Source organism: Urocitellus parryii, chromosome 4 (genome assembly GCF_045843805.1).
Source record: "Urocitellus parryii isolate mUroPar1 chromosome 4, mUroPar1.hap1, whole genome shotgun sequence".
Classification (NCBI taxonomy): Eukaryota; Metazoa; Chordata; class Mammalia; order Rodentia; family Sciuridae; genus Urocitellus; species Urocitellus parryii.
Window position 1 is genome coordinate 30,313,648 of NC_135534.1, and position 16,295 is coordinate 30,329,942.

Sequence of the window (16,295 nt, forward strand, 5' to 3'; positions counted from 1 at the left end):
GAGTGTTCCCAGGTCTGTCCCTTCCTGCCTGGACCCACGGTCGCCCGTTGGTTTTCCGTTTCAGAATACACGGTCATCAACGAAGCCTGCCCTGGAGCCGAGTGGAACATCATGTGTCGCGAGTGCTGCGAGTACGACCAGATCGAGTGCGTCTGCCCCGGGAAGAAGGAGGTGGTGGGCTACACCATCCCCTGCTGCAGGAACGAGGAGAACGAGTGTGACTCCTGCCTCATCCACCCAGGTGAGCGCCCGGCCACCAGCCCAGGTGGCCTTCGGGGTCCCGCAGGCGGCCCTCGGTGGTGCCAGGATTATTAAAAGGGACACAAGTCAGCCCGTTCTCACTACGGGCAAGGGAGTAGAGGGGTTTGTATTCTTCTCAGTGTTAACGTTGTACATCTGTGAAAGCATCCTCCACTCTATATACCAGGTCAGTTACCGGAAATAGAGATTAAAAAAAGAAAAGATGTGTTCTAGCATTTCCAGAACTCGGACCCTGATGGAGGAGATGGAGGACAGGCAGCTACAATACTGTGCTGTGTAAGTGCCACTCAAGTGCCATGATAGAGATGCCCAGGGGACTGTGGCAGCATGTCCCTTCCTAGAGGGAAGATCAGGGAAGACTTATTAGAAGAAGTGATGAGTACGCTGAGGATGGAAGTGACAAAATGCAAAGGGCCTAGGGCATTGGGTATAGCATGTGCCAAGACCCTGGGGCAAGAGCAAGCATGAGGTTTTAGGAACTGCAATTAGCTCGGTCTGCAATTAGGAGAAACCATGTGTGATGAGAGATGTGGAGAGAAGGAGAGAGACAGACAACAAGAGGAGAACGAAATCTGAAGGAAGAAATGGGGGGGGGGGCAGATCCAGAAGGGTTTTGCAAGCCATGCTATGAATTTTAAGCTAAATCCTGAAGATATTTTGCTAGCTTTGGAAGTGTGTGTGTGTGTGTGTGTGTGTGTGTGTGTGTGTTGGGGGATGCCAGGGATTGAACCTGGGGTACTTTACCACTAAGCTACATGCCCCAAATAATATTAATAATAAGAAAAGAGAACATTTTAAAAATTTTGAAATGGGTCCTCACTAAGTTGCTGAGGTTGGCCTCAAACTCATGATCCTCCTGACTCAGCTTCCTGAGTCGCTGGGATTATAGGCTTACACTACTGCTCCTGACCAGCCTTGGAGATCTTTTAAAGAAGAGGTGGGATGTGACTTGAGGCAGGAGAGAAATAAGAGGACCTTAATAAAGGTAAAAGTCGGAGGGGTAAAGAGAGGTGGAGGGATCTGGGTCATCCTGGGTTGGCTGGGTAGAGAAGGAGAGAGGGGAAGGAAAGAGCAGAAGTCAAGGAGGACGCTCTTAGCTCTGAGTGGGACAGCTGGGAGGTGGTCCAGTCATAGGAGAGTGTCTTTGGGTGGGATGGGACCTTCCCAGGCCCTTTTGTCCCGCCCCGCCCATTTTTTGCCTTTACATAAAGCTGAACCTGACTTTTGTACCACCACTCTCTCCTGCCCCCACCATAGAGGGGACTGAGATGTTCTTTTTATTTCTTTGTTCTCTTCAGAGATACACGACAGTAGAGTGTACTTGGACATATCCGTACATGGAGTATAACTTCCCAATCTTGTGGCCGTACGTGATGTGGAGTTTCACCCGTCATGTATTCATATGTGAACATAGAAAAGTGATGTCGGATTCATTCTGCTGTCTTTCCAATTCCTATACCCCACCCTTCCCTTCATTCTCCTTGAATTTTTATTCCAATGAACTTCTATTCCCCTCTCCTGTTTTTGGGTGTTAGCATCCACAGTATCAGAGAGAACATTTAGTCTTTGGTTTTTTGGGGGATTGGCTTATTTTACTTAGCATGATAGTCTCCAGTTCCATCCATTTACTTTCAAATGCCATAATTTTAGTTTTCTTTATGGCTGTGTGATGTTCTTTTTAACGGTTGTAGATTTGATAACTGCATTGAAGTTCTCAGCTGGGTAGGGGCCAAGGTGGACTGAACGTCATAGTGCATAATGTTTTCGATGTGATTGGCAACTCACTGAGCATTTTCCTGATGCTTGAAAAGCAAGGAAATATTGCTTCCTTATGCTTCTTGCACCTCCCGTAGTCTCACCTTTCCCCATTTAGGCCAGGTCAGAAGAAGGACATTGAGATTTTCTTTTCTATTTTTTTTTTTAAATTTTAGTTGTAGATGGACACAATACCTTTATTTGTTTTTATTTTTATGTGGTGCTGAGGATGGAACCCAGTGCCTCATGCATACTGGGCAAGGGCTCTACCACTGAGCCACAACCCGACCTGGACATTGAGATTTTCAAATGAGCTTTCCAAAGGCTGATGAATGCAAGGATTAAAAAAAAAAAAAAAAAGAAAAGAAAAAAAAAAGGGCTTTGGGAATTTCTCTCATTTCTGTGTTTTCACTTGTTTAAAAAACAGAGAATGAGGCCCATTTCTGCCAGGGACTTCGTTTCATGCAAAGCTATGGAAGAGGAAAGAAAATAGGGCTCAAGTCTGCAAATGATCCTTCTAAGTCCTTTCTCCTTGGAAGAGAGTCATGCTGGGCTTTAAATTAGGAGTGACTTCAGCATAACTTTTGTACATTTGTTTCCAGAAAAGAAATCCACTGCCCCAATTTCCTGATGGGTGAGTTTGGTTTGCAGGGAAATGGTTGAGTAATGCCTTCCAATATTCTTGGAAAATTTGAGAGTAAAGCCTGGGTCTCTCTACTAGGTGTCCTTGGCAGTGATATGGGAGTCTTTGAACAATTTTCAAAAGCCTTGTGGTTACTTTTGGCTAACCACTAGCATGGACTCTGCTGTTACAAGATGACCTGAGGTCAGCTGTCTGATAGGCAAGAGAACCGCGTAGATGGTGCATGGGGGGCTCCTGTCCCATCATGTAGGAGGCACCCAAATCTGCAACCATGACGCTGGGACTGATCACTGGTTCTAACCAATGAAAGACTATCCAAATTAACCATTTGGTTACCCTGAAGGGAAAGGCAAGATGAAGAAGAAAGGCCGTCTTTTAAAACTAAATTATAGAAGAGTGAGTGCGGATGCCCTCGGCAGTCACCGTTGATGAAAGGGGATTCTCTGTGTGTCATTAAGAAATTCTCCATTTTTATTTATATGTGCAATTGAATCATTGTCAGTCAGTATCCATTTTAACCCATGAACCTTCAGTCTTAGGACACTGGACGCTCCCTCATGTCCTTCTGTGTGCTTCTGACATGACCACACTGGTTGTAGGTTTCTTTGATTCTCCCAAGACAAGGCATTTCAGACTTGTATATTTTCTGCCCAGGTCTGGAATTAGTCATTTCTTCAAGGAACTCTGACCCGAGACCACAGTCTGGGACCTCAGGAGTGTTTCTGATAATTGGATTGTCATTGTTAATAGGTGGGTTTTTTCCCCCAGTGGATGGAGCTAACAAATCTTTTTTTTTTTAAATATTTTTAGTTGTTGATGGACCATTTTATTTATTTATTTGTATGTGGTGCTGAGACTCGAATCCAGTGCGGCATGCATGCTAGGCAAGTGCGTTACCACTGAGACACAACCCCAGCCCCGACAAATCTGTTTTTTTAAAAATGGATCTATGTGAGGGGCTGGGGTTCTGGTTCAGTGGTAGAGTGTTTACCCAGCACATGTGAAGCACTGAGTTTGATCCTCAGCCCCACATAAAAATAAAATAAAGATTTTGTGTCCACCTAAAACTAAAAAATAAATAAATGAATCTATGTGATATTCAAGATTATTTATGTCTTTAATTTTTTCTCATCTTAAGACTGATTTCTTATTGATACTAACCTAATTACTTATTGGCTTTATCTTATGACAATAGAATTGTGCAAAGTTAACAGCAGCACTATTAATACTAACAATAGGACCACCGAATGAAGTTATGATTTCTTTATGATTAATATTGACCTTAGACTATGTCCCATGAGGCATGTGCAATGAAAATACTACATTTAAAAAAATCTACGTTGGGTTTGGGATTGTAGCTTGGTGGTGCTTGCCTAGCATGTGCGAGGCCCTGGGTTCAATCTCTAGATGCCCTCCCAATCAAAATCAATTGAGGTAGCTAGGCATGGTGGGGCGTGCCTGTAATCCCAGCTACTTGGGAGGCAGAGAAAGACAATCACAAGTTTGAAGCCAGCCTGGGCAACTTAGCAAGACCCTGTCCCATAAAATAAAAAAGGGGCTCAGGGTGTAGCTCAGTGGTAGAGCCTTAGCCTAGCATGCATGAAGCTGTCCTGGGTTCAATTCTTAGTACCACTACCTATTTGATGTATAGAGTGGCTTACTGTTTTCCATGTTTGAAAAAACATATATTGTATATGTTTGTATTATTGTATGTATATATATATATATAATATATATATATATATATATATATACATACACACACACACACATCTTTCCCCATTTCACACAAAAGATATTTTACCATAAACAATGCTATCTTCCTTTTCTCATGAAAAGCTAGAGATTACTCCATATCAATATAAAGCCATCTTCACTTTTCTTTCTTTCTTTTTCTTTTCTTTTTCACAGTTGCTATAACTGCATTGTATGGGTGACCATCATTTATGAACTTTTGGGTTGTTCCTAAACTTTTGTTATTATAAGTTGTATATCCCTTCTTCAAAACCCTTGGGACCAGAAGTATTTTCAATTTGTTTTGATTTTGTAATGCTTGGGTCTACATGATGAGATATCTTGAACATGTTTAAATTTAAACATGAAATTCATTTTATGTTTTGTATACACCCTTTACCCAGCCTGAAGGTAATGTTACAAAATATTTTCAGTATGCCCGCATTTTGGCTGCTGTCACAGGAGGTCAGATGTGGAATTTTCTGCTTGTGGTGTCATGTCAAAGCATAAAACATTTTGGATTTTAGAGCAGTTTGGACCTCAGTTTTCAGATTAGGGATGGTCACTGTATGGGCAGTGAATACACTTTGCACACATCAGTATTTTGTAAGTGTATCTTGGAGATACAATGCTAGCAGAGGGGTCAGTGGGTCCCCTGGGAGTGCATATGTCATTTTCCGGCCTTCGCCAAATAGTTTTCTGTACATTTGGCCTTCACTCCAGCAGTGTGTGAGGGTGCTGTTTTTTTTTTCAAAGCCTTACAACAGAATGTGTCATTTTGGATTTTTGCCATTCTCATAGGTGGAACACAGAATCCAGTGTGGCTTTAGTTGGCACTTCTACCCTTATGGTAATGACGGTGAGCATCTCTCTGCTGGTGGTGGTGCAGGACCATAAAGGTCCAGGGACACCAATGACAGGGATGGCTGTGTGACATCCAGCAGCATCTAGCAGCACCATGGTCCTCAGTGGGCCGATGTGGCTCTAGGCTGGGCAGCCTTGCAGCGGGTCCTGTGGCAATCTGTGTGCTACCTCCTGTCTTTGATCATGGCCTTGTTCATCTTAATCACTAGACTGGTTTTTGTGGCTTGTATCTTAAGGACCCCGACTTGCTGTGCCAAGAAATAGACTTGGCAGGGCCACTGAGGGAGGGAGGGAGGCTCTGAGTCCCTTTACCTCCTCTGTAGCCTGGTGAATAGGGAGTTAAAGAGGAGCTTGGCATGTGAGGGGGGGGGTTGGCTTTTGGAAGGCACAGTGGTACCGTACCATGGGACTCCGTCACGTGCCATATGACTTACTGCAATTTGATGAATCATATTAGCAATTCGTCTTCTCCAGAAGGAGGGAAAGGAAACTCAGCATAGTGTGGAAAGAGGGCTACACGTCTCTTCTGTGGAACACACACACACACACACACACACATTGCAGGTCAATAAAAACCTAATTTCAGCTGACAGCAAAGAAGCTCACGGATGCTGAAAGACTTGCTGGCTATTGGGAGCAGTTCATGAGACATTCATTTGTTCACTCAGCCACTCAAGTAATATTTACTGAGCACTTGCTAGGTGCCAGCACTGTATGAGGGGCTGAGGATACAATATTGAGCAAGATATGATCTTGATTTGAGTCTGTTATAGGAAGACAGATCACAGGAAGTGAAAATTAAGCCTGACATTGGCCATCACAGGGATAAGCCAGGTGGGATCACGGGGAAGCAGAATAGTTAACAGTCTCACCTCGGGAGTTCTTACTGTATGCCAGGCGCTTTACCTGTGCTCATTTACTTTTAAACAATCCTAAGAGGCAGATCCAGTTTTTAATCCCAGTTTGACAGATGCGGGCTGTAAGGCCTGAGGACCTTAAAGAATTGGCTCCAGAACCCCAAGCCGGACAATGGAAGACTCAGAAATTAGCTCTGTTTTTGATAAATGGGTAGGGATTATTTATACCTTTCCTCATTATCCCTAGCCACTCAAGAGGCCATAATTTTGAAAGATTTCTGCCTGGGAATTGCTCGGCCCCTGTGCTCCGGCTTGCTGGTGGGGCTGCCTGGCACTTTTGAGGGTGAGAATTATGTCAGGCCTTGGGGTGTTTCCAGGGGCAAACTCTGGGTATAGAAAGATAGAAGAAAGAGTGTCTAATGGCACAAGAAGACATTTACTATCTGTTATTCAATTAAAAGGGAATTATAAAAAGAGAATGGACAGTATGTAGTTACAAGTCTAGCTTTTAAAATGATGTATGTATATGCAGGCAGAGAAAGTATTAGCGGTAGAATTCTCTAGGTCACAGGATATGTGTGTGTGTGTGTGTGTGTGTGTGTGTGTGTGTGTGTGTGTTGCTGGGATTAAACCAAGAGGCACTTTGCCACTAAACTATATCCCTCAGCTCTCTTAGTAATTTTTATTTTTATTTTTTTGGACTGAGGATTGAACCCAGGGGTGTTTAACCCCTGAGCAACATCCCCAGTCCTTTTAAAAAATATTTCATTTAGAGACTTTTATTTAGAGGCTTTGAACTCGCCATCCTCCTGCCTCAGCCTCTGGAGCAGCTGGGATTATAAGCATGTGCTGCCACCATGCCCGGCTCCCTGAGTCACACTAAATTGCTGAGGTTAGCCTTAAACTTGTGGTCCTCCTGCCTCAGCCTCCTGAGTTGTTGGGATTATAGGCATGTGCCATTGCCCCTGGCTAGATGTTAGGATTTAAAGGTTTTTATTATTATTATTATTATTGAATTCTTTTTGCTTGTCATAATTTTCTAAATATTTCACAGTTAACGTGACATATTTATATAAGGACAAAAAAACACTATATTGATTGATTCTCTTTTACTCTAAGCGATTTCCTGTTACCTTAAATATCAACCACTAACTGGGAAGACGGTTCGAATCAGTTCTAAACTCTCTAGATAAATCCTGATAAACCTGGCATTTTCCAGCTTTTCCTAAGGACTGTGCTACCTTTCTCTGTCCTGATGTCCCATGAGAGCCAGGTGCCGGTGTGTCTCTCATGCGGACCATCAGAACCTGCATGCATGGAGTCTGAGAATCTTCTTGGAAATGTTTCAGGTTGTACCATTTTTGAAAACTGCAAGAGCTGCCGGAATGGCTCGTGGGGGGGCACCCTGGACGACTTCTACGTGAAGGGCTTCTACTGTGCAGAATGCAGAGCCGGCTGGTATGGAGGAGACTGCATGCGTAAGTAGACCCGGAACCAGCTCTGTCGCGAATGCATATGGTTTTACAGTTTCACTGTGCAAGGACTAAAGTTCATCTTGTTGGAATCTGAGTTTTGGAAGGCGTGGGGCCAGCGGGCTTTCTAGGCAAGACTATAAAGCAAAGCTATGTTTCCATCTGCTGGGTTGTGGACATCTGTTCATCCCGGATTGTTGGCCCCGGGAGGTTTCTATCCGCCCTTTGAGCTCACCTCTCTCCTGGATGAAGCCCAGGCCATCCACACACAGCATGACCCATGTCCCTTCCAGAGGCAGTGGTGGTGGCAATGGCCAGCAAATGTGAATAAGCCTTCAAAAATGTTGTTTTTGCTGGGTGCGGTGGTGCACGCCTGTCATCCCAATGGCTTGGGAGGCTGAGGCTGGAGGATTGTGAGTTCAAAGCCAGCCTCAGCAACTATGCAAGGCCCTCAGCAACTAGGGAGACCCTGTCTCAAAGGGTTGGAGATGTGGCTCAGTGCCCTTGCGTTCAAACCCTGGTACCAAAAAAAAAAAAAAAAAAAATTATCTGTAATGCATTTTATTTTTATTTTTTTTGAGGGGGGTTATGGGGATCAAACTCATGGGCTCTCAACCTCTGATCCACATCCAGCCCTATTTTGTATTTTAATTTAGAGTCAAGAGCTTACTGAGTTGCCTAGAACATGGCTTTTGCTGAGGCTGGCTTTGAACTTGTGATCCTCCTGCTTCAGCCTCCCAAGCCGCTGGGATTACAGGCATGCACCATTTTGCCTGGCTGTAATGCATTTTATTTTTTTTAAATTGATTTTTTAAAAATAAATGACAGCAGGATGCATTACAATTTTTATTATACATATATAACACAATTTTTCATTTTTCTGGTTGTATATAAAGTATGTCCACACCAATTTGAGTCTTCATACATGTACTTTGGATAATGATGTCCATCACATTCTACCATCCTTGCTAACCCCCTGTCCTCTCCCTTACCATCCCATCCCTCTGCCCTATCTAGAATTCATCTATTCCTTCCATGCTCCCCCTCCCTACCTCACCATGAATCAGCCTCCTTATATCAGAGAAAACATTTGGCATTTGGATTTTTGGGGTTGGCTAACTTCACTTAGCATTATTTTCTCCAACGCCATCCATTTACCTGAAAATGCCATGATTTTATTCTCTTTTATTGCTGAGTAATATTCCATTGTGTATATATGCCACATTTTTAAAAAATCCATTCACCTACTGAAGGGCATCTAGGTTGGTTCCACAGTTTAGCTATTGTGAATTGTGCTGCTATAAACATTGATGTGGCTGTGTCCCTGTAGTATGATGTTTTTAAGTCCTTTGAGTATAGACTGAGGAAAGGTAAATTTTTTGAATCCCAGGCTAAATTCCTGGAATATACCAACAAATTGCCAGTATAATATTTGTCCTAAGAAAAGGATTCTTTCTGGAAGCGACTTTATCTCAAAGAATTACTTAATATTTATTAGAGTTCCCTCCGAGTTTCAATGATTCTTTGAAAATAGATTGGAAATCTAGCCTCTCTCTCTGTCTAAAATTCCCTCTGTGGTGCTCTTAGTTGAACGTCCCTCTAAGAGTCTGAATCTGGAACAATGTGCACATTGCTTTCATTGAGCCTGTTTTTTTGTGCTACCTATTTGAATCAGAAGCAGTTAGGATGGTCTTACCTTTTGACTAGTTTTACTTCCAGGACTTATATTGCCAATTTATAGAGGTGCTGGTTGGAGTGGGATTGATATTCTTTGCCCGATCCCACCTATAGTAGAATACTATGTGTTTCAAGTGTCTAGGGCAAAGGTTGAAAAATTCAATCACAGTCAGAAGAAAAGGGCTCGGTCAGAATGTCAGGGTGAATTTGGGAATTCCAGAATATGGGTAACTTTTGAAGTGCTGGTCTCTCAGTCCGTACAGCAGAATTGAGACTTCCAAGGGAGGCTAAGGACTACCATATGTGAATGTCACAATGAACCCCACTATTTTGCATAATTATAGTGCAGAAATAAAAACATAAAAAATTAATTTAGAAAAGTGAAATTCTGAAAAAAACAAAACAAAACAAAACAAACAAACAACAACAACAACAACAAAAAAACCCAAACCAAAGTGCTAATTAATCTCAGGTGCAGGTTTAAAATTTAGAAGCCATTTTAGGTGGTTTTAGGAAACTTGATTTTGGAGTTGGTAGACTATCTTCCAGGTAGGTTAGCTGTAAGATTTAACCCTGGTCTTCCTCTGCCAGCTGCTCTGGGTGTGTATGTAGAACATCCATCAGAACCCAAGATCTGAATGACACAGACCTGGGCTTAAGTATTAGCCTTGCCTATACTAAGTGACCTTGGCAAGTCATTTAACCTTGCTAATAGCAATATCCTCTCTAAAAATGGGAAATAATAGGGCTGGTTGAAGGATTCAATGAGACAGATACATGTGAAGCATTAGTTGTCTTCCTAGCAATAGGAAAAACTCCATGAATACAATGTACTTATCATTATTTTCCATATGCTCCTTAGTTATTGAGTTAATAGGAGGTCCAAAATAAAAATACTTTCAAAAGGAGTTTAAGAAAGAGTTATAGTGCATGGCTTTTGATTTTCTGTTGATCTTTGGAGTCTATAAGAACTTCAGGATTTTCCTTGCTTTGGATCCCATAGAAGACTGCTCTTTGTCTTTGTGCATGGATGGGGTAGGAGGATGGGAAGGAGCTGAGGGGATCAGCAGGGGTCCAATCATGCATGGCCTTGTAGGGACAAAAGTTAGGTAAAGAATTTAGATGTTGGTCAGGTGCAGTTGGAAGCCTAGGAAGAGGTGTGAAGGAGGCTTGAATTAAGGGCTCTGAAAAAATAAGAGAACAATTAACCACACACAGTGAGGGGTGGGGAAAGCTCTGGGCTATGCCTTTGCCCAGGGGCTGGCAGAAGGGACAACACTGCAGAGAGAGGGAGCAGGATGATCATGGTGTGGAAATGAGTCTTCAGGGAATGCCTAGATCTGTGTGGCAGTATGAGGGAGTGGTGGGAAGTGAGACTGGAAAGGTAGGTGAGACCAGATGCAAAGGGCATAGGATGCTGGACGCAGACCTCGGAGCTCATTGTGAGGATGGCATGTGATGTGCATTGAATGGTTTGACCTGGAAGTGACATTGGAGCTCATGGTGGGTTCATGGGGTGGAGTCAAGAGCATGTCAAAGGTGGTGGTTCGCAGTGCTATTTCAGTGGTTCTGCACATGGGGTGTTGGGGGGGGCAAGATGTGAGAGAAGCTTAAAGGAAGAAGTAACAGGACTCACTGACACACTGAGAGAGGAGTGGGGCACCTCGATGGGTCATGAGTTTCCTAGTCTGAGCAACTCTGTAGAAGTGGGTGCTTTTGAGTGGGTAATAGAGGAGAAGAGGTGTGTGGGGGAGAGAAGGGGAGTCCCACTTGAGATCGGTGGGAATCTGAGCATCTGTAAGAGACCCCACAGGCATTTAGAAACAGGTTCCTGGAGCTTAAGAGAACCGTGGAGGGTGAAGACACACTCATGGGAGTTAGCTGAGATCCCCCAGGGAGCCTGGAGCCTCAGACAGCAGAGAGCCATTGACAGAGGAAAGAGAGACCAACGGCAGGGAGATAAGAAGAGGTGAGAAAGAACAGCCAGAAAGGTGGGAGAAGCAAGAGGGAGCCGTGTTTCCAAATAAGACAGAAGGAGAGCAGGACATGGATAGGAAAGAGGTTTTTGTATTTAAGAGCTGGCAGGTGACTGGGGACCTTACCAGGAGCGACTTGGGAAGGGGAGGAAATGGAGGCCAAGGGTAGAGACAGCTTTTAAATAAGTTTTACAATCGTTTTTTAAAACTTTTAAAATAAGGGACTGGGGTCATGGCTCAGTGGTAGAGCGCTTGCCCAGCATGTGCGAGGCGCTGGGTTCGATTCTCAGCACCACATATAAATAAATGAATGAAATAAAGATCCATATCTTAAAAAAATTTAAAAAAGCAAATAAGGTAGAGATGGGAGATAAAAAGCCACAGTCACAATGCTTCTGGAACATTTCCTCTGAAGCACTGGGATGGTCACCAAGTAATATGATGAGCTCTTAAGGAATATATAATCCATCCATGGAAACCTAGGAAGGTTGACCCCAAGAAGATATCAGTGTGATAAGGTTATGAGGTTCTTACGGGCACTGCCTAAGTATGAGAATTCATAGGAAGATGTTATTCATTTCACTATTTGTTGAATGTCTTCCTGGAGCTGGGCATTGTGGTGCCTTCTGTGTTAAAGACAACTGAGCACATGGGTGACTCATGGCTCAATCACAGCAAGGATCACATGGCAGTACAAGCATTTGACCAGTAGATGGCGCCCAAGCAATCTTTTCAGGCCTCCCTTTATCCTGAAGGAGGAAGATTTATTTTTGTTTGATTTTAAAAAATATTTTTTAATTGGTGCGTTTTAATTATACATAGCAGTGGGATATGATGTGACATAGTCATAAAGGCACACAACATAATTTGGTCAATTCCATTTCCTGGGCCCATTGGTAACCCCGGGGCAGCTTGTATTATTCAAGGAAATGGGCAGAGTTCCTGAGGCCAGAGCCCAGCAGAAGACTATTCACATCTTCTAGCCCAGCAAAGGTGGGTTGAGTGATCTCAAAACACCCAGGAGCTGGAGATATTTTATTATCACAAGAAAGAACTGTTTTTTCTTTCCTTCCCAAATTTTTTTCATTTGAAAAATTTCCTATCTACAGAGAGATCCCAGGAAGGTATACATCCGTATACTCTATCTGGATTCATGTAGGATTATCATGTTTTCAAGGTCTGGTTTTCTTTTTTATCATACCGTATTTTTCTACGTTTCATCATGTTATCACGATTCTGTCTTGGTGTTCAAACTGTCCCAGATTTGGCCAGTGAAGACCCTCCAAGTCGGCTCAACCACATCATTCTTTGAGCACATCCCTGTTTTATTGTTCCCTGGAAATGCAAGTTCGTCTTTGCCCCTGTTTCCCAGCTTCTGGAACCAGTCATTTCCCCCCATGAAATCTGGGCTCCTGAGTCTGAGATCTGGGTGTGGCCATTAGAGGTACCAGTTTCTGAAGTCAAAACCAAGGCTTCCTCTTAGTGCTTCCTAGGCTGGAAAGTTGAGTTCTTAAGTGAACCCCTCTGCTGACCTCCACTGCTGACCCCTGGAGGGGTGTTTATTTAACTTGGCCTTCAGGCTGAGTTCCTTAGCCACAGAAGAAATGGGCAGGGTGAGGGTCCAGGGCCACCCAGGATGCTGCACTCACAGCTCGCATCCTGTGGTCCCAATCGTTCAGTCCCTGAAGGATGTTGGGGACCTAAGAAGGTTAGGAAAGCCACCCAGATGAGAAGGGATTTAGGGGGAGAGATTACAGGGCCCTTAATACGTTTATCTTCTTAGTCATATTTTGGACAGAGGCAGAGGAGCAAGAGGAATTGGCTATAAGCCAAGCCCCCAAATGTTTGTGTCGTTAGAATATCAGAGAAGATGATCTGTGCCAGCTGCCACCTGGGGAAGGATGAAGAGCCAATTTGAGAAAGGGAGGGAGGGCTAAAGGCTCAGGGAGAGGTGTGTCACAGACCCAAGGGGCTGTCCTCCAGGGAGACGGTGGAACCACCTGGGGGAAGTCAGGCAGGCGGGCTCCTGTCACTCCAGCCTTTTGTGACCTGATTTCTAGGAAAAGAATCATACAGAGTTGGGTCCAAATTGAGGATGGTAATATGCGGTCCTTGGCTGTTGGGCGTGGAATCATAGGGCCTGCATTTGAATCTCTATGCCTTCTGTGACTTTGGATGGACTTACTAAGTCTTTGTCAGTCTCAACTTCCTCCTTGGCAGGATGGGGATGATCATAGTGGCCCCCACAGAGGGTTTCTGTGAGGACCAGAAGAAGCGCTGTCTATAGGTCTCCCAGTAGGGGGTCTGGTGTGGAGTGAGACTACCTATCAAATAGGCTGGACGAATGGTGAATTCTGTTCTTATTAGCAAAACAGAGCTGCTCTTTTGTTGTTGCTGGTGTGAGTTTTATCTCAAGGTGGGGGGATGGAAAAATTAATATAGGGCTGGACAGGAAAGATAGGAAAAGACAACTACCTAAGGGAGAAAAAATAAATATGAACATGATGAGGTAGTCTTCCCAGGACAAGTGTTATATGGTAAGTGATACCTTGTTTTCTGTCTGAGAAACTCTTTGACTCCAGGGAATTAATGTTTGGAGCTTTGTAGATTCTATGTTGTCGAAGAATTCCTGGGTCAAAACCCAGTTTCTGGGGAGGGTGTAGAGTCATAACAGAACTCTCCTGCTCCAATAGTAAGAAATCACTACATAAAGAAAACCACAATTTTCTTTAAAACCATCAAATATCTGTGAATATGGAATCAGAAAGAATCTAAAATTCAGGGGTGTGTGTCCTTCCTAGGTGAACGGGGGAGCAAGATGGTTCCTCCCTGCTTAGTTGCTGCAGTTCAGGAGCAGGGCAGAGAAGCCAGTGGACTTTTGCTGCCCCTCTGGCGTGGCCTGTTGAACTGAAATCTAGAGGAAACCCACAGCAAAGCCATCCTTTCCACCAAGTACTTTCTGAAATGGAATCTTTCTGAGCAAGCAGAGGTGGAGGCAAGACTAGAAAGTAGGTCTTGGATTTGGCATAAAGACTATCTTGTAGCTTCAAGAACTTGTGGCCCCATAGTTCTGTAACTGCAAAAGCTCGCCATTTCCCAGTCTTGTAGTCATGGAGTGCAGGAAGTTGCTGAGACGAGAATTTGAAAGTTAGAGATGCATTTTTTACTGTGAAAAAGCAAGACAATATAATCCACAAATCGCCCAGAGAACAGTCAGTCAAAAGAAATAGACCCTCTGTGACCAAAGGAATTTTCAGACCAAGGCTTTTGGATAATTAAATGTAGGAAAGAATCTCTAGGAAAAGAGGAATATAATGAATGGAGGCACAATGAATTTCAGGAGAGATTTGGATAGTATTATAAAGAACCAAATGGAAATCCTAGAACTGATAAATATATGACCTGAGATTTGAAAAAAATGAAAAGGATTAAGAACCTGTTATTATCAAAAAGAAAGGATCAGAAAACTAAAGACAGGATGATAGAAATCAGCCAGGCCAAAGCCTAGCAAAGGTACTGCAAGTAGTCAGCAGACTAGACATTTTGTACCACCCTTGCCCAGACCCTGTCTTTTGAGCTGGATTAGCAGAGCTGTCTTAGTGTGCATTTGTGTGTGTGTGTGTGTGTGTGTGTGTTTGTGCGTGTGAGGACCCTAGCAACTTTGAGGTGTAAATACTTTCTGCGCAGAGTGGTAGACACTATTCTTGGTGGACATTTGTTTCAATTGAATGGATGGATCATTTGACATAGGGAAGAGGGGCTTTAAAAATGGTTCGATTGGCAGTGACCTGAGAGGCTGAGGCAGGAGGATTGCAGATTCAAGGCCAGCCTCTGCCACTTGGTGAGACCCTGTCTCAAAGTAAAATAAAAAAAAAAATAGTAATAATAAGGGCTGGGGATGCAGCTCAGTGGTAAAGGGCTTCTGGGTTCAATTGAAAAAAAGGTTTGATTGCAGGGAGATCTTTATTTGGTACAGTTTTTCATTCAGTCAACAGTTGAAACAACAGCTTAATGCATACATATATTTGAACAAGACAATGTCCCTGATCTCATAAGAACTGTGTCATGGGGGAGGCACATAATTTAATAATCAGTCATTATAAAGAATCAACTGATTGAGGTTCAGGCCAAGCCTTGAGTGAGCCTTTTACTGTGTCACTCGGGGACCTCTGCTAGTTTCCCTGCAAGGAACTGGTAAGAGCTGTCACTTGGCACTCGCTGGGAACTGAGCATGGTTCACATACCTTCCCTACTGACTCACTTAACCCTCCCTGCAGCCCCCATCAGAGTCTGTTAGCAATGGTGACACTGTGACACTGGGGCTGAGTGACATTCCTGCTGTCACACAGCTTATAAGCATCAGGGCTGAGGTGCTCATTTAGAGGCTGAGCCCTGGCTCCTCTCTGCCCTCCCAGTGGGACCACCCCTGGGTCACTTGGAGTGCCTGTCTGAGGGCTGGCAGGTCATGGGAGGACGAGCCAAACCATGTGGAAGGGCAGGCTTCCATCCTGCTCCTGGCCCCGTGCAGGGGACAATCCCACGTCATCGTCCGGGCCTTGGCTTCACCAGCACTGTCTGGGCGGTGGGGCCAGATGGGTTTGGGCCTCCAGCCAGAGATGAGGTACAGCTCTGAAGAGGCCTGGGCAGTGACCATCCCCTTTGTTTCCTGTGCCAAAATCGTCCGAGTCTCCGATCAAGACTCAAGAAAAATGACAGTATTTGTTGTCATTTATTGAGCATTCTGTGGCAAGTGCTTTAAATAGAGCATCTTATTTAATCCTTAAAACCAGCAAATAAGGCCACGTGGCAAAGACCTACTGTTATTCTCATTTCCAAATGAAACACCTTGGCTCAAAAAAAAAAAAAAAAAAAAAAAAAAATCCCAGTGAACTCATCTAGGGTCACACAGCTAGGAAACAACGGCCTGAGGTTCAGCCCCTGTCTGGCTTCATAGACTGAATCTGCTTCCTGAGTCATCTTTGAAAAAGGAAAGAAAATGCAAATGGCTCTCCCTTTGAATGGCTTTTTAAAGTCCTTCTTTTCTTTCTAAGAGAGA

General features: G+C 43.8%; 1 protein-coding gene across 2 annotated transcripts in view; it reads left to right on the plus strand.

Moving 5' to 3' along the window:
• Pamr1 (peptidase domain containing associated with muscle regeneration 1) overlaps nt 1-16,295 on the plus strand; it is a 76,573-nt gene that overhangs the window by 21,127 nt on the left and 39,151 nt on the right. For both annotated transcript variants that reach the window (XM_026404587.2, XM_026404593.2), the window contains exons 2-3: nt 65-241; nt 7,464-7,592. In XM_026404587.2, coding sequence (XP_026260372.2) covers nt 65-241; nt 7,464-7,592 — 306 coding nt within the window. The remainder of the gene's footprint in view (nt 1-64; nt 242-7,463; nt 7,593-16,295) is intronic.